Consider the following 27,897-nt stretch of genomic DNA (forward strand, 5'->3'; position numbering starts at 1 on the left):
CCGATGGCACTTACAATATTAGTAACTTTCGAATAAACTTACATATATCAATGTATGCTGCAAATCTCTACATTCTACATATTTTTTAAAACACATTGGAATTTAAAACAGACGAGAATGTCCGTTTTCCGCATTCATGTGCAATTTTAACTGATTTTAGAAGTCATTTCTCATTGCAAAGATGAACATACAGCAGTCGCCCCAATAACGCGGTTTCGAACAAGAACGTTTCCAATAAGGACGGTCTTGAGTGATTCCATTAACGCGGTCGAACGTCCTTACTGGAGTCTACGTAGCAAATGGGAATTGACTTAATTGGTTCCAACATGGAATAACTCGTGATCCTGACCGTATAGAAGGTTGGCGTCTTCGACAAAGTTGTTCAGTATATGAACGGGTTTTCATTGGATTATATTATTGCGGAATTCTCTCACTACGTGGCGCTAGTGTATTTGTAATACCCTTATATAGGCTATATCTTGCGCTGCTGACTATCTAGAAAGTTACGGTCTTCGGGAAGGTTACTCAAATGACTACCACCTCCAAGATGGCATGGAAAATAGCGCAGAACTGACTCACTATGTCGCGCTAGTGTATGTGTAATATGCTTAGACAAGCTGTATCTTGCGCTGCTGACTATCTAGAAAATTGCAGTCACCGGGAAAGTTTCTCAAATGACTGCCACCTTCAATATGACACGAAAAATAGCACAGAACTGACTCACTACGTGGCGTTAGTGTATCTGTAATATGCTTAGGCAGGCTGAATCTTGCACTGCTGACTATCTAGAAAGTTGGAGTCTTCGGAAAGGTTACTCAAATGACTGCCACCTTCAAGATGGTATGGAAAATAGCGCAGAACTCACTCGTGGCGCGAATATGTAGTATGTATTCTTATACAGGCTGTACCTTGCGATGCTGAACGCTCAACGCTCAACGCTCAATTTTATTCTCTAGCAACATTTACTGTCCGCAAAAAAATCTATCGTGCTAATCTACCAACTATTAATGCTACTTCCTAAATGCGAGCAGTGAAAAAATTCTAAGGAATTTCATCGACTGCCAACGTTGCATTTTGCTGAGAAGTTTTGTAAGCGACCAGCATTGTGTTAAATAACGAGCAAAATATTACCTAATTATTAGTTAAATTAAGTTAAATAACCACTGTCACTTAAACAACCTTTCCGAAGAAAGCAACTTCTTGTACATTACCAAAATCATGAGTTATGAGAAACACAAAAAAATCACAAATACACTAGCGTCGTCCGTTGAGTAAATTCTGCATTATTTTCCATACCATCTTGAAGGTGGCAGTCATTTGAGTAACCTTCCCGAAGACCGCGACTTTCTAGATAGTCAGCAGCGCAAGATACAACCTGTCTAAGCATATTACGTATACACATATAGTTCTGCGCTATGAAAAATAGCGCATCACACTAATAGGTGAATTCACGGTCATTCGAATAGCGCAGAAAGATGCGCAATATTTTATTATTAAAGTTCTTCGAAGACACCACCCTTGAAAACGCATTGTTTACCTAATTACTAATGTCCGCACTTTTTCGAAATCGGTGCACCGTGCTGGTAAAGTGGAATGCACGCGGCAACTCCATTTACAAGGCATATCGATAGGTTGACATTTTTGCTGATATTTCAATGCAGATTTTTTCTGGTTTTTTCTTCGTTTTGCATTGCTTAACTAGTTTTATTTTACATAGGAATCAAACATATAGCAATTCTAGATGAAGCAAGTATATTTTGCTGATTACTTTACTGTCCGATCATAGGGGAAAGGTTGGTGTCCGGTCACAGAGATCACGACACAGGTTCAAAAAATTAAGTTTATTCTTAAAATCTTATATTTTCATATCAAATTTACGTTGTTTCGAACAAATAACTTTATTAAGCCAACGTTCAAAAATATCGCATCTTTTATTTATTAAAAACATTTCCAACGGCACTTTTATGAAATTTACTCGATTCCCTCTGTTTTGATGTTTTGACCGTTCGACAGTTCTCAGTTGTTTACTTTTTGAAACAAAGACATCATAATTTGGATACCATGAAATTTTGCAATTTAGGTACTATTGTTCTATGCTTTCCGAATATTTTTATCAATCTTTGTTTTTGAGAAATCTTAGTGTTCGGCCATAGAGGCTGTCCGGCCATAGATGACTTCCCCCTACTTTATAAATAGATGCTCATATAAATAACCATGCGTCCTCATGAAGAGGTGATTTTCATGCATCGAAGCGAGAACTTGTATCTGATCAGCCGGTAGTGACGGTAATTTAAATACGAGAGTACATTTATCGACATGAAAATTTCATACTAAAAGTGCTAAACTATTTTTTCCTTTTCAATTCCGATAATTTATAATGAAAAAAAGGTGTACAAGTACATAAATACTATTTTTTTTCAACGAAATAAATTGCTAAACCATTCGATTGATACGAATAATAACTTAGTATCTTCATATGTATGTAAAAGTAATTTATTTAAAGCCATTACGGAGTCAAATATTCCAAAAGGAAAGCAAACAAAGCATGCAGTAATCCAAAGTTAACTAAACATCATTTACTAACATTTCCAAAAATAGAAAAAAGACAACACATCTTTATTTCAATACTTTGTTTCATTACTTTCTTCTAGCATCCCCTCCGACGATTGTAAAAATTACCGATAAATATAAAAAAAACTTAATTTTTGTGCCTGTGGCCGAATACCGCAAAATTTTATCTGAAATTTATTTTCTTATACCATCATAGATGAAATGTGAGGTTCCAAATGAGTGAATTAATAGCGTGTTTTAAGCGCACCATAAAATGCTTCACCTACTATATCTTTACAATGTGTCCGTGTACATAATCACCAATCGAAAAATCCATCAGATTCACCATTAAAGTTAATAGACAACTGAGAAACTTACAAGCATTTTCCTACACTAACATGGAACGCGGCTTCAAGCCCCGAGTCGGTAGCGTCATTACGCAGTAATGGAATTCAAACGCAATATACAAAGATTTTTTTTTTGCGGTGTGGTGGTTTGAATATGAATTTAATTATAATGACTGTCCAAATGCCATTAATTGTAATTTTTATTGTTAACCGCAACACCTCGTATTATAACGCCGTAATGCAGTTCAATTCTAGCGACGCCACTGACTGTCCGGATCTAGAACGCACAACATCCCACAGCCACAGGGTAGTATAAAGTTGTTCTTCTAGTTTTCAATTTGATAAGAATTCCTTATGGGATACAAACATTGCGGCCTCGATAATATGTTGCAAGGAAACTATTAAAAATGAAAAACTATTATTTGATTCTACCACGATCCCCAGGACAGGTACATCCAATCGCGATATGGCAGTACACGTACTACATACAGCACGATCTGCAAATCTCACCCGATTTAATTCACGCGTTATTTTTATTTTATTTCATTTTTTTTTCGCTGGTACAGGAAGTTTATGGAAGCTCGTCGAATGATTTGTGGACAGGCGTAGTTCAATTAAAAGCTCTGATATCGTGTTGTTCTACCTCGGTTTCACCTGAGCCGCATCGGCACGACCGCGGACTGACATTGCTGTAACGGAATTATATCGCATCACCTGAGTTGCCGTTTGAAACTGATGTCCGCACAGTGGGTCGAAAACGGACAAACTCGCCAGAGATCAGCTGCTTTAGAGAAGAATTTTCGATTCACTTGCTTGTTTTAGATATCAAAGCTTAAGGCGTGCTGTGCAGTAAATTGGAACGTGCCACCGTACGGGGAGGAAGCATGGCGTGCCTTCATTAAACAGTGCAGTTTGCGGTCGATGGAAGTGAGCGAGCTGTTCCCGAGCGGGGACAGCACCACAATGTTCGCGAAGGCAATAGGATGCAACAGGTGCTTATGGCATACCGATTCCGGCCCCGTCGGAAGGACGCACAGGGAAAAAATGAAAAGCTATTTCATTGAGCAGATTCTTGCTTAGGGCAGACGAAGCTGCTATCACGGGTATGTCGAGTCGTTTGAAAGAGCGGAAAACGGAAAGCAAGCAGAAATGGTGCAGATAAACTGAATCGGTAGGTCAATATCGTGACCTGTGGAAGGCTGAAGGCGTACTTCGGAGCGCAGTAAAACTATTCTGAATTTTACGCTCTGCATATCGAACTGCTCGGCCAGGCCCGGATAGTACAGGAGGGAACTGCCTTGGCAGTATTCATTAAAAAGGCAACACCGGAGAATGCGCTTCGCGTGGAGATTATGCTAGTGTACTTTTTGCCGGCTTCGAGATGAAGTGCAAACTTTCAGCTTTTTCCTGGCCAGTTTTCCGTTTGTTTCGGTACGAAATTTAGCAATTATTTTGCATACACTGGCACCGCATACGAGCTAAGGTTCATAACGGAGGAAAACACACAACGTCAGCAGATCATTTTGATATGATTAATTCTTTCAGCTAATTCCTCATGTTTAATGCATTTAGGGGAACGCTGATAAACTTGAAAATATCTTGCATAAATTCCACCTCCTGGGGAGTGGTCCAGATGCAACACCGCTACCGGGCTGTCCATCGGTAAGGGTAGAGTTTTGTTTGGTAACTTACATACACAGTAAAGTCAGATTCAGAATATGAAACTAAAATCGTAAATTGCATTTTTTTTCAAAAAGAAATAAAGATCTCTAGAGTACTATTTTCCAAATTCAGGTTCCATAAATTGTCAGTCTACCTTTTGCTCTTGAATGTCATCAATGAAGGCAGCCGAACGGGCATCAGGCAACGGAAAGAGGCAACCTCCAATGAGAGTTTGATTTGTTGTAGCAAAATATATGTATGCATTTATGTAAATTTTCAACCTTTATATCATTTGTATGTTAATTTTCCTCTCCTCTTGCAGCGGCCCGCCGAAGGAAGGAAAGCGAAAACTGTCTATACTTATAAAACATGTCAGTCTCGAGAAGCGAGGTGCAATATCTCCTCGAACTTTCGCGCGTGGGTGGCTTTCAATTAGAATTTATATTTTTTTATTTAATTACCTTCCCCTGTGCTTTACATTCAGCTTTTGCCGGGCTGCATATCGACAATCAGCATCAATGCTCACAGAGAAGACGGCGACCGACGACGACGGCTGTTGGTTGTGGGCAGATATATTAGCAGTAGTAATGGGAGTAGTAGTAGAAGTAGTAGTAGTAGTAGTTGCTGTTGTTTCTGGTAGCCTCTTCTTATGTGAAACCGCAAGTCAACCGCTTGGGGTGCTTCTGGGCGGGTTGCAGCGTGTAGCATGTCATATCTCATAGAAAAACAAACAACTGCGGAGGCACAACCGGCTGCACCTTGCAAAGTTGTTGTTTTCACTGCCTTTCCTTCTCTGCGGATTTTTTGTTTTGCCTACCGATATGAATGCTGTTGAGATGGATTGTTTTTCCGCCGCCCTCCTAACGGATCGGTTTGTAGAGAAAGGTATAATCGAAGCCGCCCATCGGTTCCTTGATACGGTTTCGCTGCTGATAGCCGGTCGTTGCGGGTCGTGGGTTCATTTTCTTGTTGGTCGGAGAGCTTCCGAAGAAATTCCAAATGGTCAGCGCTTCGTCGTAGCCGGCGCTTGCTGAAAAGAAAAAAAAAATAGTTTGGAAAATGAAAGCACCAGATCATAATTGATCATAATTGAGCATTCATAACCTACGGAAAGCATTCGTAGCATTTTGAAAAAATATCCGATAGATTAATAGTTTAATTGTTCGATTTTTTTTACTAAGAGTGTACGTGTACAGCGTGATATTCATCCAGAAACCTGCATTTAGAAAATCCACAGATGATATCATAACTAGAGTTTGTCATTTACTGTTGCCACGATAGTTGATCGCGAGGGGCGCCCACTAAAAATAGTTGGGTTGAGCTAAAACTGTGCGCAGAGAGTTTTTCTAGATGACAAACATTCTGCACATGTTTTTGTTTTCGTAACTGGAATATTTTTTGTCCTACGGCACTTCCTGCGTAAAAAAGTCATACTACTCACCTAGTTGTTTGCCGTCCGGGCTCCACAGAAGGTGTCCCACCATATCTTCGTGATTCTCCATGACGTCTACCACGCGGTCCATTGACGCCAGCACCAGAATGTCGGGTAGTTTACCACCTGAGAAGTAAGCAAATGAAGTGTGGGCATTGCATTGTGAATAATTATTTATGGTCGACAATATTGGAGGTAATTCTGTCTTGAGGAAATAATAGGCTAAGATACGGCACTAGGTTCAGCGGCCTGCTTCTATTTCGTGCCTACTTTGTGTTCTTGCGGGAACTATTTTTTACCATCATATACTTGAATACTATGCTTGCGCATTCGTTTAGTGCTAATAAATTGGATCTTCAAGTTCGGGAATCACTAAAACCGAGTAAATCGAATAATTAAAAGCAATGCGAAGTTGTCATCCCATGCGCTAGTTAGGTTACGGGAGGGTATTTTCAGCCCATTAAGCGGTAACCTAAACAATATTCAGGAATTATATTGAAACTATATTCATTCGAGACAAGATTTTTATACCAGTTGATAGAATAATATTTTCTGAATATCGGCGTGTATTTTGGGCTTAATGAAACGCTACTGAATTTGAGTTATAGTCGCGAGAAATGATGAAGTCGCTGCGGCTAAATTGGGCCCATTTTCTATAGTGGTGTCTGTGTTTTTTAAATCCGAGCGGTCGAAATAGCGTGCACAGGGATTAGATGCTTTTCAAAAACAGATCAAAAGAGAGACCGATGGATAACGTGTCGGTATTGCCTAGATGCCGGCTCATTGCAGATAACTAGTTTTGCAGTGACAACAACTTGCTGCTGGCGCTAGTGTATCATTGAACCGCACATATACATTAGCACCAGAAGCAAATGGTTGTCACTCAAATACTAGCTATGTAAACACGATAGAATAGTTTCAGGAGTAACTGCATCACACATTGGTAGTAGTGTAAATAAAGCACCATATGCTGAAATTAAAAACAAAATGCTGCAAGTGCTAGTGAATGAAAATTGATTTATATTTTCATATCAGAAGGGATTTTTTGTGTTCTTCCGTGATAAAAAGAAGTAGAATTGTTCTGTGATATTCACATATTCACATACATATTCACAGCTGTTTAGTTTCTAGAATAAGTAAACGTGCTCATAATTGTGTTTCCCAAACTATCATCAAGAGCGGATACGCGTAAGCGATTGCTGCTGGTTTTTTCAGCCTGATTAGACCATTACAAATATTTTAAAAAGTTTTTGTCCCTCCGGTGTTAGGCCACTGAAGGGGGGGGGGGGGGAATTCCCTCCCGTACCCTACCTTAACACCAGATATAAGTCAAAATTCAATATTTGAAAACCTCGCAAAGCCAGCACCAATAACGAAAACTTAAATTGATCATTTGCTCTGATAAATAAAGCCATTGCAACGTCAGGCGTCCCTCAAGGCTTTCATTTAGGACCTCTACCCTTTGTTTTGTTTGTAAACGACTTATCGCTCATCCTTAAGAAGCTCAAAGTATTAATTTAAGCCGATGACATGCATTTTTTTATTGAAATAAAAAATGCTGCAGACAGACAGACAGACAGACAGACAGACAGACAGACAGACAGACAGACAGACAGACAGACAGACAGACAGACAGACAGACAGACAGACAGACAGACAGACAGACAGACAGACAGACAGACAGACAGACAGACAGACAGACAGACAGACAGACAGACAGACAGACAGACAGACAGACAGACAGACAGACAGACAGACAGACAGACAGACAGACAGACAGACAGACAGACAGACAGACAGACAGACAGACAGACAGACAGACAGACAGACAGACAGACAGACAGACAGACAGACAGACAGACAGACAGACAGACAGACAGACAGACAGACAGACAGACAGACAGACAGACAGACAGACAGACAGACAGACAGACAGACAGACAGACAGACAGACAGACAGACAGACAGACAGACAGACAGACAGACAGACAGACAGACAGACAGACAGACAGACAGACAGACAGACAGACAGACAGACAGACAGACAGACAGACAGACAGACAGACAGACAGACAGACAGACAGACAGACAGACAGACAGACAGACAGACAGACAGACAGACAGACAGACAGACAGACAGACAGACAGACAGACAGACAGACAGACAGACAGACAGACAGACAGACAGACAGACAGACAGACAGACAGACAGACAGACAGACAGACAGACAGACAGACAGACAGACAGACAGACAGACAGACAGACAGACAGACAGACAGACAGACAGACAGACAGACAGACAGACAGACAGACAGACAGACAGACAGACAGACAGACAGACAGACAGACAGACAGACAGACAGACAGACAGACAGACAGACAGACAGACAGACAGACAGACAGACAGACAGACAGACAGACAGACAGACAGACAGACAGACAGACAGACAGACAGACAGACAGACAGACAGACAGACAGACAGACAGACAGACAGACAGACAGACAGACAGACAGACAGACAGACAGACAGACAGACAGACAGACAGACAGACAGACAGACAGACAGACAGACAGACAGACAGACAGACAGACAGACAGACAGACAGACAGACAGACAGACAGACAGACAGACAGACAGACAGACAGACAGACAGACAGACAGACAGACAGACAGACAGACAGACAGACAGACAGACAGACAGACAGACAGACAGACAGACAGACAGACAGACAGACAGACAGACAGACAGACAGACAGACAGACAGACAGACAGACAGACAGACAGACAGACAGACAGACAGACAGACAGACAGACAGACAGACAGACAGACAGACAGACAGACAGACAGACAGACAGACAGACAGACAGACAGACAGACAGACAGACAGACAGACAGACAGACAGACAGACAGACAGACAGACAGACAGACAGACAGACAGACAGACAGACAGACAGACAGACAGACAGACAGACAGACAGACAGACAGACAGACAGACAGACAGACAGACAGACAGACAGACAGACAGACAGACAGACAGACAGACAGACAGACAGACAGACAGACAGACAGACAGACAGACAGACAGACAGACAGACAGACAGACAGACAGACAGACAGACAGACAGACAGACAGACAGACAGACAGACAGACAGACAGACAGACAGACAGACAGACAGACAGACAGACAGACAGACAGACAGACAGACAGACAGACAGACAGACAGACAGACAGACAGACAGACAGACAGACAGACAGACAGACAGACAGACAGACAGACAGACAGACAGACAGACAGACAGACAGACAGACAGACAGACAGACAGACAGACAGACAGACAGACAGACAGACAGACAGACAGACAGACAGACAGACAGACAGACAGACAGACAGACAGACAGACAGACAGACAGACAGACAGACAGACAGACAGACAGACAGACAGACAGACAGACAGACAGACAGACAGACAGACAGACAGACAGACAGACAGACAGACAGACAGACAGACAGACAGACAGACAGACAGACAGACAGACAGACAGACAGACAGACAGACAGACAGACAGACAGACAGACAGACAGACAGACAGACAGACAGACAGACAGACAGACAGACAGACAGACAGACAGACAGACAGACAGACAGACAGACAGACAGACAGACAGACAGACAGACAGACAGACAGACAGACAGACAGACAGACAGACAGACAGACAGACAGACAGACAGACAGACAGACAGACAGACAGACAGACAGACAGACAGACAGACAGACAGACAGACAGACAGACAGACAGACAGACAGACAGACAGACAGACAGACAGACAGACAGACAGACAGACAGACAGACAGACAGACAGACAGACAGACAGACAGACAGACAGACAGACAGACAGACAGACAGACAGACAGACAGACAGACAGACAGACAGACAGACAGACAGACAGACAGACAGACAGACAGACAGACAGACAGACAGACAGACAGACAGACAGACAGACAGACAGACAGACAGACAGACAGACAGACAGACAGACAGACAGACAGACAGACAGACAGACAGACAGACAGACAGACAGACAGACAGACAGACAGACAGACAGACAGACAGACAGACAGACAGACAGACAGACAGACAGACAGACAGACAGACAGACAGACAGACAGACAGACAGACAGACAGACAGACAGACAGACAGACAGACAGACAGACAGACAGACAGACAGACAGACAGACAGACAGACAGACAGACAGACAGACAGACAGACAGACAGACAGACAGACAGACAGACAGACAGACAGACAGACAGACAGACAGACAGACAGACAGACAGACAGACAGACAGACAGACAGACAGACAGACAGACAGACAGACAGACAGACAGACAGACAGACAGACAGACAGACAGACAGACAGACAGACAGACAGACAGACAGACAGACAGACAGACAGACAGACAGACAGACAGACAGACAGACAGACAGACAGACAGACAGACAGACAGACAGACAGACAGACAGACAGACAGACAGACAGACAGACAGACAGACAGACAGACAGACAGACAGACAGACAGACAGACAGACAGACAGACAGACAGACAGACAGACAGACAGACAGACAGACAGACAGACAGACAGACAGACAGACAGACAGACAGACAGACAGACAGACAGACAGACAGACAGACAGACAGACAGACAGACAGACAGACAGACAGACAGACAGACAGACAGACAGACAGACAGACAGACAGACAGACAGACAGACAGACAGACAGACAGACAGACAGACAGACAGACAGACAGACAGACAGACAGACAGACAGACAGACAGACAGACAGACAGACAGACAGACAGACAGACAGACAGACAGACAGACAGACAGACAGACAGACAGACAGACAGACAGACAGACAGACAGACAGACAGACAGACAGACAGACAGACAGACAGACAGACAGACAGACAGACAGACAGACAGACAGACAGACAGACAGACAGACAGACAGACAGACAGACAGACAGACAGACAGACAGACAGACAGACAGACAGACAGACAGACAGACAGACAGACAGACAGACAGACAGACAGACAGACAGACAGACAGACAGACAGACAGACAGACAGACAGACAGACAGACAGACAGACAGACAGACAGACAGACAGACAGACAGACAGACAGACAGACAGACAGACAGACAGACAGACAGACAGACAGACAGACAGACAGGCAGACAGACAGGCAGACAGACAGACAGACAGACAGACAGACAGACAGACAGACAGACAGACAGACAGACAGACAGACAGACAGACAGACAGACAGACAGACAGACAGACAGACAGACAGACAGACAGACAGACAGACAGACAGACAGACAGACAGACAGACAGACAGACAGACAGACAGACAGACAGACAGACAGACAGACAGACAGACAGACAGACAGACAGACAGACAGACAGACAGACAGACAGACAGACAGACAGACAGACAGACAGACAGACAGACAGACAGACAGACAGACAGACAGACAGACAGACAGACAGACAGACAGACAGACAGACAGACAGACAGACAGACAGACAGACAGACAGACAGACAGACAGACAGACAGACAGACAGACAGACAGACAGACAGACAGACAGACAGACAGACAGACAGACAGACAGACAGACAGACAGACAGACAGACAGACAGACAGACAGACAGACAGACAGACAGACAGACAGACAGACAGACAGGACTTTTCCGTGTTCTTTACTGCACTCTTTAGGAAAGGTGGTGCTGCGTCGCGAAAAGCTCAAGAAAAACATAGTTGGGAACGGTTAGTGGTAAGCGTGATTGACAAATGTAAGACGGACAGAGGTGAAAGAGAAGGGGGAAAAGTAATGGTAAAAGAAAACGAGAAAAGGACGTGGGCAATGAGAAAATGAGGAAGGAAAATAGGATAGTGTAATAAGAAAGAGTTATAGCAAAGGGATATGGGAAATGAAAAATTACAAGGGAAATAACAAAACGAAATAGAAAAGCAAAAAAGAGGAAACAGAAATGGAAAATAGAAACGGTAACGGAAAATGGAAAAGGAAAACTGCAAAAGAGCAATGGGAGAGGAAAATGGCAGAAAGAAATAGGCAAGAGAATGGAGAAGAGATATGGGAAAAGGAAAATGTGAAAGAGATAAGATAAAAGAACTTGGGAAAGGAAAATGGTAAATTCTAAAGGAAGCGGGAAAGGGAAATGGGAAAGGAAAATGGGGAATTGGAAAGGGACAAAGTAAATGGCAAAGGGAAATTGGAGATTGGAAAGAAAATAAAAAGGAAAGGCAAATGCAATAGAAAAATAAAACGGGTAATTAGAAGGGAGAGTGGAAAAGGAAAAGGTAAAATAAAAAAGAGCAGGCAGATATCTGTGTAAAGAGAAATTAAAAAGTGAAATAGCAAACGGAAATACAAATATAAAATGGGAGATTGGCGCGGGAATTGGGAAAAGAAAATTTGAGAAAGAAAGTGGAAAAGAAAATAGCACATGGAAGTAGAAAAGGGATGTGGAAAAATGGAAAATAAAAATAGAATTGAGAAAGGCAAATAGGAAACCAGAAGAAGAATAGGAATTTTAAAATGAAAGAAGTAAGTGAAGGTAGAATATCAGCAAAATATAACAGAAGAAAAAATGAGTGCAAAGGAGAAGCAACTACTCTGACTCTTCTAACGCCGCTCGTTCGAACTCAACTAAGATAGGGAATTAATTTTCCTTCTGATCTAATCTGGTTAAAAATATAATCCTATGTTAAAGATGTACATCTTTAAGAATGGTTTAATAAATGGAAACATTGAGAATATTTTCTCACAAAAATAGATATCACATGTTAAATTTCCAACTGTTTCCAAGTATCATGAAAGGTCGTTATTAGACAAAGTATCACAACGATTAAAACGTTGATAGTTGTGACTAGCCTCAGCGCATCAGTCTGATTGCTATCCTGACTGGAACGGATCAACATTAGAGCGCTATTATCATCTCAATTTATCCGCTAAACTGCACCCTGAAAAAGGCGTTTTTCAATTCCAGTCAAATAATCGCGATTAACGCTGATTACAAACTGCCATGAATCAAACCATAATTTCGCAATTATGTCACAGAACGGTCACGGTCACCTCGGTGCAGAGCCGATCGGCCGCAGATACGATCGGTCGTAGCTTATCGTTCCTGATCAAACATTCCGAGCGTACCGTGTTCCACCGATCGGCGGGCGACCAACAGCGTTTAATTTTAATAGCCTTTAATTAGTACTTACCAGGATACGAATAGGAAACCACCAGCTCGCCGGAAACTTTGTTGAATGCCAGGGCCGTAATGTAGCAGTCCGCGTTCGGCCGGCGATGGAACGAGAGCACCTTGCGACTGGGAACGTGAAACAGGGCGATCGTAACGGGTTCCATATCAGCTAATAAAGTTAAAGCCATTTAGCGCGATCACATCCTCACTGCATTTACTTCAAGAAATTAATCTTACCGATAATGATCTCGTCTTCGCGCCACGGGTGCCAGTCAAAGAGGGCAGCATCGTCGCTGCTGACCCAGACTGTCAGCGGGCTCAGCTGGCAGTTGTTCCAGCTCCAGATGTACAAGTGGCCGGACTCATCTGAAGATGCAAGGTATTTCGATGTTGGCGAGTACTTGATTGCTAAGACCCGTGCACTGTGCCTATGAAGAACACAATCGCGATTCGTGTGCTCGAAATCCTTTGCACGCACGATAACGATCTGCCCGTTTCCCAGCCCACATGCGATGAATTGTCCGGTGCTGTCCCAGGTCAAGCAGCTAATATCACACTCGATATATTCAAAAACTTTCAATTTCGAAACATTGGCCTTGACGTTCGGATGAAATCTGCTGATCAGACGCAGGATTGGCCTCGACAGCGAGAAGGTTGCCATAGCCAACGTGTCCCCGATTGGGTTGAACGCAATACCGGTTGTACGAAGAGCACAGTAGGCGATCGTTTCTTCGGTGTTTGGAGTCCAAATAACAAGCTTCTTACTGAAGATCGCTGCGATCTGACCTTTGGCCGACCAGTCGATAATGTTCGTGTACTCCACCTTTATTCGTGGCAGATCGTGCACTGACTCGATGAAGGAAAGGGGCTTCGATCGCGGCTTACAACTCCAGTCCAATTTGTGTACATTTCTGTATGTCGGTTCCATATAAGTTTCAAACGGTTGTCTAATCTTTAGCTTCTCGCAAATCTCCTGATTGGTGGCGTCTCGAAAGTTAAGAATCTTATCCGTGTCCGGATTCAGATTGAACATATCGTTGAACATCGCCGCAAAGGAATGGGACTTCCAGTAGCCTTTCCGCTCCTTCTGAAAATAAATCGAAATTGCCATTAGGTCTGTCTTGTGTCCGATAAGGGCCGTCGGAGGTCAACCATTACCATACGCATCAGATCGGTTTTCCGATCGGTTTTGCATTCCGCCTTGAAACGAGTGGAACTGGTTTGGGCATAACGTCGGGGAATAAAACGATCACCGTACCGATTCGGAACGAATTTCACTGGTTTCAGAATCTGCAAATGGAAGCAAAAAGAGAAATCTCACGATGAATCAGTAGCCGTTACGATTGTTTCTCTTATTTTGCTATCCCTGACTGTTGCTGCCGCCGCGCGGCTCCGGCTGGATGGCAATAGCCTAGTACTTAAGGCTTGCGTTGCTATATGGTGGCTGTAGGAATGGGCAAGAAGATAACCTTAAAAGCTACCGCAACACGATAACATTGTGTTTTACGAGGCCTAAATGCTACTTAAAATGTCAGGGACCTATTAAAGGAAAGAAGTTTCTATTAAGTGCCGATAACATGCAATTGTGCACGTAATTACGGGCGCACCCGTGCTTGCGTTAGCGGGCACCTAACCGTGACGGGGCGAGGGTTGCCCAAATGATCCCCAAAGGGTTTTCCTTTTCGCTCCCGTTAGATTTGTGGCCGGCTCTGCAAATCGGCTATCGAATCGGGAAAGGAAGGCTTAGCTTAATTACTCGTAGGTACGGCGACGGATAAGCAATGCTGTCTGTCCCCTGTGCACCGTTGAGGTTTACCAAGACCAAGTTTGGATTTAAGGCTCACATTGATAATAGTAATTAGAGTGATAGTAAATAAAAGGTTAATTGTAATTATTTTTATTATAAAACAATAGTAACATTAATTAATATTGGGTATGAGACTCGATTTCTTTTTAATTGAAAATATCATTAGAATTTTATATGTATCGGTTAAACCATATCAAATGATTTCATCTAAATTAAAAATGTCTCTAGGTTGGTCGGAATGACGTAATTAGTTTATAAAACATACAGTTCTTTTGAGTCCGAAACAAGGTGCAGTATAAAAAGTTTCTACTTAATCTTTATAACCAGTTTTAATGTTATAGTGGTGATTTTTATCATTTTAGCGTTCTTATACGACGCACAGTGGGCAGAATCGAGGGGGTAAAAAGTGACTTTTCTTAAGTAAAAAATCACGAGAAATCGATTGGTGATGATCTCAACACGCGGAAATGACGAGAAGTAGTCCATTTTACCCCATTTATCCGTATTTTCAAATAGTTTTTGAAAGAATCATGTACAAACTCGCTCTAATTTGAGACTCTATGATAAGGAAAGAAAAACAATTTTAAGGAAAATGTATACGACCAATTTTATTTTAATACAACATAATCTTGTAGTTTGTTTTGTCCGATTTTAGTCACAGTTTTTGAACTACAGGCAAAACTCCAATTTGATACTTCTACCAGATATTTTCAAGAAGGCATGCCTGTTGTGCAGGTCGTAAAACTCAGAAGATCGAACGACGATCAAGTTTTTCACTAAAATGTCGAGTAAGGGAATGTTTTCCGTTGTTTTACCCTACGACTTGTACTGGAAAACGAGCAACTGTAAAAGAGCTCCGGTTTCGTTCAAATATGGTGTGTTTGTTCCTATTCGAAAAATTTTAGACCCATATTTTTTATTGGACGCTTAGGGTACCCCTTACTGAGTTAGGGTGGCTAAAATTCATCAAGTACAATTTCAAGTCCGATTTTATGTCAAATTTAAAATGAGTTGCTTTCAAGTTCAACTTCAGGTCCGATTTCAAATCCAGCTTTAAGTCCAATTTAAAACTAGTTCATATTCATTTTAAATTTTACGTCCAACTTTAAATTAAATGATGGTGGAAAATTTCAAAGAAAAGTAAGTACATAAATGATATTCTATTACATAGAATTTTTTTATTGATAAAATTTTCATGATGACATTTTTAGTTGTTTCTGAGTTATGACATGGGGTTATAGAACACGGAGGAACACGTGGCAAACGGGATAGAAGAATAGAAAAAACGTAAGAGATGCGAAATACAGAAAAACGAATGAAAAAACTTAGCACAAAGGGATGGAAGACAAGACGAAAAAAGAGAAAAACAACAAAGGAAAAAATTAGGCAAACCAAGTGGATATTGGAAAGAAAGGTAAGACGAAAGAAAGAGAAAGGATGAATAACGAAAGAAAGAAAGACGACAAAGAAAACGAATAAAACGAAAAAGAAAATGAAAACAATTTGAACAAAAAAGAAGAAAAAACCGGAGCAGGAAAATTGAAACACGAGAACAGAAAAGGAGGAAAATGGAGGAAAAAACGAAAAGGGAAGACAAACTAAATAAAACGAAAAAACAGAACCTAACAGAAAAGGAGGCAGGTCAAACAGGATATAAAAGCAGTTAGATGGGACAATATGGGAATAGAATGGGAACATGGAGAAGAAAGAGAAGAAAAGAAAAACAGGAAAAACGGCCTAACAAACTGGTAAAACTGAAGACCAAATATTGCAGGGCATAAAAAAAGGAAAACCGGAGAGCAAAGAGGAAAAACAGAATAAAAAAATGTTAAGGTTTGTGCCTGGGGGAATGAGCGTTGGGTTCACGTAGGACTTCGAAAGCGCTTGACAATTTAAAAATGTTCAGCAGTTTGTTACGCACATTTATAATTTACTGTGTTCTAATTGATGCCTTGAAACATTTATATACATTTTTTAATGAAGTTAAGTTTAAATATCCTTAATGTCTGTACTCTGTACATTATTTTTATCAGTTTCTTAGAGTTTGTAGTTCCACTAATAGTAAAACCATCAGGCCATAATTACACATCTTCAAACGATTGGCGAAGATTTCACATTTTGACAATTTTAGCATGATTTGTAGCACTAACCGCCCAGTTAGCTTCGAGGTACGGTGCTGGTCTAACAAGCTAGTCGTCGTATGTTCGAATTTCTGGCCCCGTAATTTTCCTGTACTCTAAACAGCCGGCTGCGAAGTCTGTCGATAAAGAAGGGTAATGTCTAATGACAGTTTAAGCCCACGGCTTTGCTTTGTAGCACTACTCAACTTTAAGTATCTAACTTGAAACTGGTATGCAGTTGAGGAAGTTAACTTACTTGAGGAGCTTTGCTAACAGTACGGTTAAACCGAAAAAATAAATAACTATTCTGGGTTATCCTTTACAACACTGATTCTCATTCGTCAATTTCGACGAAATTGTTGATAGATTGTTTTGAGGTATAATTGTTTTACAACTAACACGTGGAGAGCCAGTTAAAATATCAATTAGCTAACGTCTTCTGCATCTTACTAGTTCCTTTCGACACTCTACTTTACAGCTATTTTCATACTTAACAGAAATACAATTGAAACTATGTAAAGAAATGCAAGCAACCAACTGATGCACAGCAGCAAATAAAACGCTCAAAAACTATTCTCGGATAAGACAGGCGCTGATTTTCCTCACTGTGAGAATTGTTGCATCACGTCACATGCACAAATATCCTTTCAGCCCTGTTTTCGTGCAAGACAACCGTTCCGAGCAAAGTCTTGCAGTATATGGATGTAATCTGGCAAAAGGAAAAGATGACCGCGCACTTTTCTATGACTTTTCACTTTCAGGACATCAAATTGGACTAGATTCAATGTTTGAAGATAAAATCGGTTGAAGAAGAGCGGTGGTTTTGCACTCTGGCGTACTTCCCAAGCACAGATATCAAATTGGTTATTGGTATAGGTTTATACGTCGTAAAGAATCTTCGATCTGTTGGGACCGGGAGAATTTTGTTACTTTTTTGTAAAAGGAAACCACACTAAACAGATGGTCTGTTTAACTGTCGTCCCTGTCTGTAAAGCAAGGCAATCACAAAAAAAAATGAATGGGGAAATTGGAAAGTTTTGGTTAATTTACACTATTTGAGTGATTGAAAAATAAAATTACATTAAATATCTCATAATTGCTACATCTATTATGAATCGATTAGTAATCGAACCACCAAAATCCATTCATAATTGGCAGAGCAATTGTTCGTGACTCTAGCATTATTCGATTTTTTGGAATGACAGCCTATCCCAAACCTTACCGTAAGACGTAGTCCTATATCAAAAAAAGAAAAACTAGGCTGCAAAGGAGGTAATAGCAAAGCCTAGGTGCTACATTCCGTTATCGAAACTTGACCTTCTGTTTTTATACGACAGTTAGAGTGCAGGACAATTGCAGGGCCAGTTGCTACGATCCTATTGATTTCAACAGCCTCTCCCAGCCGAGATTAGAACATATGACGACTGGTTTATTAGGCCAGCATCTTGCCTCGAGGCCAACTGGGAGGGCAAAGGAGGTAATACGGGCCTGAACATGGAACACAAAAAGATAAAAAACGGAACAGAAACGATAAAAACAACAGGAAAATTGGGACTAAAAAGGGCGACAAACGGCTAAAAAAGAGAAGAGAAAGAGGAAAAACGAACAGAAAAAATTAAAAACGGCAGAGAAAACGAAGGAAAACGAAACAATAGAGGGAAGATGGAACGGAAAAAGATAAAAAAACAGGGCAGAAATGGTGGAAAACGGGAAAGAAAAAAGTGAAGTTTTGGAGCGTCTTAGTAGAATGCGAAACCTGGAAATCAAATAAAAAGAAAACTTATTCAATTTAATTCTACTATGTATATTTTATTCCTGACAGATACGTATTTCGCCTACGACTTCCGTAGGCTTCCGTAGGCGAAATACGTGTCTTCCAAGGATAAAATATACATGGTAGAATTAAATTGGATGTTTTCTTTTTATTGAAAAGGGAAAAGAATAATAATGAGAGAGAGAATATGGGAGTAGGATGGGACAGAAAAAGAAGAAAAGAAAAAAACAGACCAACGAAATAGGTATAACTGAAGACAAAAAGATGAAAAACGAAACATAAAAAAGGAACACAAATAGGAAAGAGCCATCAGAATAAAAAAGGGAAGAGAAAAAACGGAAAACGGAAAGGAAAATCGCAAAAAAATGAGTGAAAACCAAAGGGAAACAAGACACAAAATAGGAAAAATGGAACAGGCAATGAAAAAAAAAACAAAAAAATAAAAGAAAAAACACGGGACAGAAAAATAAAAACAAAAGAAAAAGAGAAAAAAGATGCAAAGTGAGCAAAAACCAAGGAAACGGTAGAGAAAGGCAGAAAAAACGGAAATGTGGAAAAACGAAACTATAAAGAAAAATAGAGGCAAAACGTAAGAGAGAGAGAGAGCGTAAGACGAAATATGTTAATCCTAATTTCAAACATACTTCGTGTTTAATACCGACTCTATATCCAAATTCCAGTCTAATTTTAACTCTGATTTCAAGTCCGATATCCAATCCAAATCCTCCCAGTTGATCTCGAGGTATGATGCTGGCCTAATAAGCCAGCCGTCCTATGTTCGAATGTCGACTGGGAGAGGCAGTTAGAGTCAATAGGATCGTAGCAACTGGCCCTGCAATTGTCTTGTACTCTAACAGCTGGCTGCGAAGTCTGACGGTCAAGTTTCGATAACGGAATGTAGCACCTAGGCTTTGCTACGCTTTGCTTTCCAATCAAGTCCAAGTCCAGTTTCAAATATTATTCTAAAATGTCTAAAAAGTAGTAGTAGTAGTAGTAGTAGTAGTAGTAGTAGTAGTAGTAGTAGTAGTAGTAGTAGTAGTAGTAGTAGTAGTAGTAGTAGTAGTAGTAGTAGTAGTAGTAGTAGTAGTAGTAGTAGTAGTAGTAGTAGTAGTAGTAGTAGTAGTAGTAGTAGTAGTAGTAGTAGTAGTAGTAGTAGTAGTAGTAGTAGTAGTAGTAGTAGTAGTAGTAGTAGTAGTAGTAGTAGTAGTAGTAGTAGTAGTAGTAGTAGTAGTAGTAGTAGTAGTAGTAGTAGTAGTAGTAGTAGTAGTAGTAGTAGTAGTAGTAGTAGTAGTAGTAGTAGTAGTAGTAGTAGTAGTAGTAGTAGTAGTAGTAGTAGTAGTAGTAGTAGTAGTAGTAGTAGTAGTAGTAGTAGTAGTAGTAGTAGTAGTAGTAGTAGTAGTAGTAGTAGTAGTAGTAGTAGTAGTAGTAGTAGTAGTAGTAGTAGTAGTAGTAGTAGTAGTAGTAGTAGTAGTAGTAGTAGTAGTAGTAGTAGTAGTAGTAGTAGTAGTAGTAGTAGTAGTAGTAGTAGTAGTAGTAGTAGTAGTAGTAGTAGTAGTAGTAGTAGTAGTAGTAGTAGTAGTAGTAGTAGTAGTAGTAGTAGTAGTAGTAGTAGTAGTAGTAGTAGTAGTAGTAGTAGTAGTAGTAGTAGTAGTAGTAGTAGTAGTAGTAGTAGTAGTAGTAGTAGTAGTAGTAGTAGTAGTAGTAGTAGTAGTAGTAGTAGTAGTAGTAGTAGTAGTAGTAGTAGTAGTAGTAGTAGTAGTAGTAGTAGTAGTAGTAGTAGTAGTAGTAGTAGTAGTAGTAGTAGTAGTAGTAGTAGTAGTAGTAGTAGTAGTAGTAGTAGTAGTAGTAGTAGTAGTAGTAGTAGTAGTAGTAGTAGTAGTAGTAGTAGTAGTAGTAGTAGTAGTAGTAGTAGTAGTACCAACTTAAACCCACGTGATGATTTGTTTGTTTTGAATTGAGAAGTGCCATATTTGCTTCAGACCTTAAGGATTCAGGTTCGCAATCCACTCCATCATCCAGCCTTCCACATTTATGATATCAATAATAATACTGTTAATAATATGATATTAAGATGAAATGCTGTATATATGGTAAAAATAGAACAATCTCACCAGCAGTCCTTCGTATTGAACAGAGTAGCGTCCTTTGAGGTTCCATAATAGTTCTAATAGTCAATTTAATTTTTCATTCTGGTATCCATGTGCATTATTAAGACTTGTTTTAGTCAAAGTTTTTACTATATAGCAGGAGATGCTTCATAAGCTAAAACGAAAAAAATAATTAAAATAACTTATTAGGCTTACCTATTAGCTAGGCCGTGTGGCTCCGTCGTCTGCCCAAAACCGCGGTTTTGAGACCAGGCAGCCGGGAATCACCCAGCATCGCACCTCCTAGCTTGGCTACTCAATAGAGCATTACCAGGTATGGGCATGTGGAGGCGCTAGGTAGGGGCTTGGGATGGCAAGAGCTACATTGGACGTTCCTCATTTGCCTTCCCCATTTCATACCCTCTAATTTCGATGTAAAATTTCAAATTGTTCGCCGCAACAGCCCCTTGTACTGAACAACCCTAGCGCGACTCAACGTGAGCCACTATCATTGCCCAACGGATCTACTGACACTGACAAATGGGATACTCAATGATGATGATGATGATGATGTTTGAAGTGTCAAAGTGAATGATATGCAAATCCAAAACTAAATTAATCGTAAACTAAAGTTATATGCTATCGAATTTATTTGCTATTCTAAAATAAATATACTTACGAGGCTAAACTTATAGAATAATATACTCTGTGGCATAGATTTAAAGCTAAAAAGGAGACTAAATTGTAAGTTAAAATCCTATTGTTCATTATACAGTGATAGAATAAAACCTAAATTTGTAGCTTTGAGCTGATTACATTCCACACTATCTGGAGTGTTTTGCTGCAAGAACTCCGAAAAGCATCTATCCCAACAGATTCTCAAAGAATTTACCCGAACTAGGATGAGTTCTCAGCCGAACGTAAGACAAACTCGGTCTCGAACGAGGGCACAGCAGGAGAATGCTAACCTCACACCGAGTGACGACGGTAAACAATCGAATCGGTCATCAGAAGATTCATTCATCCCATCCATGGTAGATATTGACGGAGGCGAGTTACATGATTGTGCCGGCTGTGAACGGCCAAACAATTCGGAGCAGTACATGGTTCAATGCCAGAAATGCAACCTTTGGTACCATTTTTCCTGTGCAAACGTTAATACTGCAACAGTACGTTCGATTGGCTACTCATGTGTGAGGTGTTCGCTAGGGGAGATTTCTAGTGTACATGAACCGGCACCGAGCCAGCCTGGTAGTGTTTCCAGTACATCTACCGCTCGTGCGGCTCGAGTGGCTCGTGAATTGCAACGTCTTGACGATGAAAAAAAGCTATCAGAAGAGCTAAGTCGCGAGAGAATCGAGAAGGAACGAGCCCTGTATGAACGTGAGCTTCAGGAAAAGATGGAGCGCGAGAAACTGTTCATCGCTCGGAAGCACGAGTTACTTAACCGGCAAGACGAAGAGGAAGGGAAAAGCGTGCGCAGTATGCGGAGCAGTCAGAGAAGTGTTAAACGGACGGAAGATTGGGTAAAACAGACGGAAGTAGCCATGGGGAAGGTCATCGTTCCAGCATCAATGTCTGTTAGTATTGATCAACCAGAAGATACAAGTTTACCGCAGGAAGCACATCCCTCCACCCGTTGGTGATAACGGTACGGGATCTGAGGTGAAATCGATCCCGCGCTCTTTGGATAAAATCACGATTCAAAATAATCCTGAGGATTCACTTGAAAGCGCTGCCAAGGCAGTCGCGGATCAGCGTGATCAGCCTGTTTTGCCTCTAGTCGATCTGCAACCGTATGCAGACCTATGGTCGATGATGTCTGATGTGCCGGCTTCAACCGGCGCAATTCCAAAACCTATTCATTTTGGCCCCCGCTCCTACAAGCGTTGGAGCATCGAAACCGGTGCGCTAAGAAAGCAGAATGCCCCGCAGCTGCCGGTGACGCATAAACTCGATATCCCCACGAGACAAAATCGAGAATTAGAACTGCTAAACCAGATTAAAAGTTTGCAATTGCAGCATGCTGAGGAACTAAAACTCGTTCGCAATTCGGAGGCAGATTTGCGAATTAAGCTGGAAAATTCAGATCGAGAGCTAACTGTGCTAAATACGCAGATTGGGACATTAAATGTTCAGTTTCGCGAGGAGACTAAACGGATGCGCACTTCGGAGGAAGATTTGCGAGTTCAACTCAACAGTCGCAGTCGGGAATGCGAAGGGTTTCGGCTTCACGTAGCAGAACTGGAAAATATAATTCGAGGTCTGCGTGTAACAGAACAACAGTTGCAATCCCAGATAGAAGCGGGTTGTCATCGCGAGCAAGAAGCCGTGCGTCAGCGAAAAGAGGCAGAGAAGGAATATTGGGATTTGCACGATGAGGTACAACAAATTATCAGTCGAAACGAAAATCGCTCAGTAAGTAGTACTTGTTCTCCTCTGTTACCACCACCTCCAGCGTCGTGGTTTGAGTCAAACGTGACTGTCGTGGAAAGTGCCCATCGCGGTGAGTTAGACCTTTCCTTCCCTCTACCTCCACCACCTATTTCGGTTAACAATGGTCCGCTCGCAGCGTCTGATGGTGGAAATAAAAATACGTGTTCATTTCCTTCCGTGTCAAGCGAATATCCTCAGTTACATACCCAAGCTCTTCCAGCATATGCTAGCGGTCACTTCGGACCATCCCCTCAACAATTAGCTGCTAGACAGGTGGTTACTAGGGAGCTTCCAATTTTCTCCGGGGATCCGATTGATTGGCCACTATTTATAAGCAGTTACCAACATTCAACTGAAGCGTGCGGGTATACTGATTCTGAAAACCTTTTGCGCTTGCAGCGTAGTCTGAAAGGTAATGCAAAAGAATCCGTAAGCAGCTTCTTGCTTCATCCGTCGACAGTGTCTCAAGTAGTGTCAACTTTGCAACAGCTTTATGGCCGTCCGGAACAAATTGTCAACAATATGATCGCCAAGGTTCGGGCAACTCCTTCACCAAAACCCGACCGGCTGGAAACGCTTGTCAGTTTTGGACTGGTAGTTCAAAATCTGTGTGGACATCTGAAGGCGGTTGGGCTGGAAAGGTATCTGGCAAATCCTACCCTACTACAGGAGCTGGTTGATAAGTTACCAGCAACGGTAAAGTTTAGTTGGGCACTCTACCAAGAACAAGCTCCGGTGGTCGATTTAAATGTGTTTAGCGCTTATATGGCGAAAGTATCTTCTGCGGCGAGTGGGGTAACACAGCTTTCCAATATCCAGCACGTAACTGTGCGGGAAGAGCGCAGCCGGCCGAAAGAGAGATCATTCGTGAACGCGCACGTATCTACGGATCAATCGAAAACGCATCGACGGGGTGTAGAAGATAAACCAATTGCTAGCACCGGAAAGCTGAGAGAAAGTGGTTCCATGATGAACAGTGGCAAATTGTGTCCAGTCTGTAACCTAGACAGTCACCAAGTGGAAAACTGCGGATCATTTAAAGCTTTGAATTTAGACGGTAGATGGAAGGCTGTGAAGATAAATAAACTCTGTGCTCGTTGTCTCATTTCGCATACACGCTGGCCATGCAAAGGGGAAGTTTGTGGCATCAACGATTGCCCCAAGCGACACCACCGTTTACTCCATTTCGATCCACCAGAGGCATCAAAGACAAGTAACGCGATAGTAGCGGTTCATCGTCAATTATCTTCGTCAACACTATTCCGCATCCTTCCAGTTACGTTGTTTGGTAAAAATAAGCGGGTTAACACCTACGCGTTTCTGGACGACGGGTCGTCAGTGACACTTTTAGACAAGTCGATTGCCAATGTTCTTGGAGCTCGCGGGGAGGTAGAAACGTTGAATATCGAATGGACTGGGGGCATCAACAAGACTATTGCTGAAACAGAGGTCGTAACCGTGGATAAAGCTGAAGTTGGTGGAAATAAACGGTACAAGTTGTCTGAAGTGTACACAGTCGACAACCTTGGTTTACCGCAACAGACTACTGACTACGCCGAACTTGCTGCTCGATTTGCTCATCTCAGCCAGTTACCGGTGAAAAGTTTTAAATCCGCTATACCAGGTATTCTGATCGGTCAAAATAATTGTCATTTGCTAGCTACATTGAAGTTGCGGGAAGGCAAATTAAATGAGCCGATTGCGACAAAGACCAGAATCGGATGGGCAGTGTGTGGGAGTCTTCGGAAACCACGTGTAAGTCCGGTACATGTTCACGTACAGGCGGAGCCAACTAACGCTGATCTTCACGAATACGTTCAGCGCTTTTTCGATGTCGAAAGTTTGGGTGTAGCTGTCGCACCAACAGTGAAAAGTACAGGAGAACAACGTGCATATAACATTCTGGAAGCTACTACGCGACGAGTAAATGAAGAGAGTTTCGAGACAGGCCTTCTTTGGAAGTATGACTACATTGAATTTCCAGATAGCCGACCGATGGCGGAACGACGTTTCAAATGCCTGGAGAAGCGTTTAGCAAGAAACCAAAAGCTTTATGAAAGCGTTCGTCGGCAAATAGCGAATTTTAGGGCTCAGGGTTATATACACGAAGCAACGGCAGAAGAAATTGAGGGATTCGATTTGCGTCGCACGTGGTACTTACCGATTGGAGTCGTTGTTAATGAGAAAAAACCGGGAAAAGTTAGAGTTATCTGGGATGCGGCAGCTAAAGTAGATGGCATATCCTTAAACTCCATGCTACTTACAGGGCCGGACCTCCTAACCAGGGCTTCGACCGATCCTTTTTTTCTACCGCAGTCCCATCAACGCGCATTCAAGTTCACACCGTCCGTTTAGTGATGGAATACGAACGCTATGCATAACACAACTGGCAGTTTGCTCAGTCAAACGCCGATGGCACGCAGTAGTATGAACGCAATCTAACGCTGTTTAACATTTTCGTTTCGATCAAGTTGCCTTTACCGTTTGGAGCAGCGAATGACTGCAAAACAGTCAAATGACTGGCAGTCACCACGCTTACGAAAAGCAACCGCACAATCGTATGATTCAATACTACAAAAAAACAACCACTACATGTGCATGGAAGTAGTCGGTCGGACTCCGTCCAATACAAACGAATATTTTGCTTGCGTCGGACCGACGTCCGGGTGACAAACTATTACTGTGAGCAGCCGATTTGGAGACAAAAAGAGAAACGAAAAAATACGTCACCGTATGCTTCCAGTCAGTTTGCAGTTTATATTCTCAAAGCGCAAAGCAAAACGGGAGATTGACTGTTTGCTTCTGCAGAGATGCCGCATGAATTGTAAGACGGCAGCAGCGCAAGCGGGAGATTGACTGGATTGAAAAAACAGTCAAATGATCGTTCAAAAAGCGGAGTTTGAATGCGGAAAGTTCGCATTCACGGCAGTCACATTCAACTTGCGATCCCTTTTCAAGCCCTGCTCCTAACGCCATTATTGTCCGTAATGTTTCCCTACCGAGAGCGCCAAATTGCGGTGTCAGCTGACATTAAGGAAATGTTTTTACAAATCTCTATCCGCGAACCCGACCGCAGTGCTTTGCTCTTTCCATACAGAGATTCCCCTGAGCTGCCGATGAGTACTATGGTATCGGATGTTGCAATATTCGGAGCAGCTTGCTCACCAGCACATTCCCAGTTTATTAAGGACCTGAACGCGACAGAGCATGAGGCGGAGCTTCCACGAGGTGCGGCTGCAGTGAAGCAAAGGCATTACGTGGACGATTACGTAGATAGCTTTGACACGGCAGAAGAAGCAGTAGAAGTGGCGAAGGAGGTGATTGAGGTGCACAGACGGGCAGGATTCCATATCCGCAATTGGATGTCGAGCGACAAGAGCGTACTAGAAAAATTGGGAGAAGTGAACCAGCAACTGCCGAAAGCCATGTTTCCGGAAAAGGCGATTGGATTCGAGCGAGTGTTGGGAATGGCGTGGGATCAAGGAGAGGACGTTTTCGCATTCACTTTGCAATTCTGCGAAAAGGTTCATACTCTGTTAGACGGAACCACGATCCCTACGAAAAGAGAAATGCTGCGACTGGTTATGAGCATTTATGATCCTCTGGGACTAGTAGCGTCTTTCGTCGTCCACGGGAAAATTCTCATTCAAGAAGTTTGGCGCACACACACTGATTGGGATAGCAGCGTTCCAGTAGAGATTGCCTCCCGTTGGATGGAGTGGTTGGTGGTTCTCAAGAAAATGGTCGAATTGCGTATTCCTAGATGCTACTTTCCGGGATATGATCCTGTAAGCTTCAATAACCTGGAATTGCACGTGTTTGTTGACGCAAGCGCTCAAGCTTTTGCAGCGGTAGCGTATTTCCGCATCGTAGACCAAGGACGGATCAGAGTTTCGCTTGTTTCATCGAAAACGAAAGTGGCACCACTTCGAGGGCTTTCGATACCACGATTGGAGCTAATGGCAGCGTTACTAGGAGCTCGTTTGCGGAAAACTATCCAAGATAACCATTCGATAAAGATTCGGAAAACATGTTTCTGGAGTGACTCATCGACCGTTTGCTCGTGGATTAAATCCGACACCCGTCGGTATCGCCAATTCGTCGCATTCAGAGTCAATGAAATATTAAATCTCTCGAGCATCGATGAATGGCAGTGGATCTCAACAAAAGTAAACGTAGCTGACGAAGCCACGAAGTGGGGTAAAGGCCCTTCGTGTAACATAGACAGCCGTTGGTTCCAGGGACCCGAATTCCTGTACAACAGCGACACTAGCTACTTGATGGTTCCAGCAGAAGGTACAGACGAAAGTGATAAAGAATTGCGGGAAGCATATGTATGCAATCATCTGGCGAGGCAGGCAGTGATAGACGTTAATAGGT

The 27,897-nt window shown here is 42.2% G+C and overlaps 1 protein-coding gene across 1 annotated transcript in view; it reads right to left on the reverse strand.

The window, feature by feature from the left end:
• Window positions 1–5,419: 5,419 nt before the first annotated feature.
• The window catches only part of LOC128737100 (protein cortex), a 104,172-nt gene continuing 81,694 nt past the window's right edge, over window positions 5,420–27,897 (reverse strand). Inside the window, exons 2-6 of the mRNA XM_053831664.1 lie at window positions 14,452–14,583; window positions 13,531–14,380; window positions 13,313–13,462; window positions 6,001–6,117; window positions 5,420–5,589 (exon numbers count right to left, since the gene is read on the reverse strand). Coding sequence (XP_053687639.1) covers window positions 5,420–5,589; window positions 6,001–6,117; window positions 13,313–13,462; window positions 13,531–14,380; window positions 14,452–14,583 — 1,419 coding nt within the window. The remainder of the gene's footprint in view (window positions 5,590–6,000; window positions 6,118–13,312; window positions 13,463–13,530; window positions 14,381–14,451; window positions 14,584–27,897) is intronic.

This window comes from Sabethes cyaneus, chromosome 2 (genome assembly GCF_943734655.1).
Source record: "Sabethes cyaneus chromosome 2, idSabCyanKW18_F2, whole genome shotgun sequence".
In the NCBI taxonomy this organism is placed as follows: Eukaryota; Metazoa; Arthropoda; class Insecta; order Diptera; family Culicidae; genus Sabethes; species Sabethes cyaneus.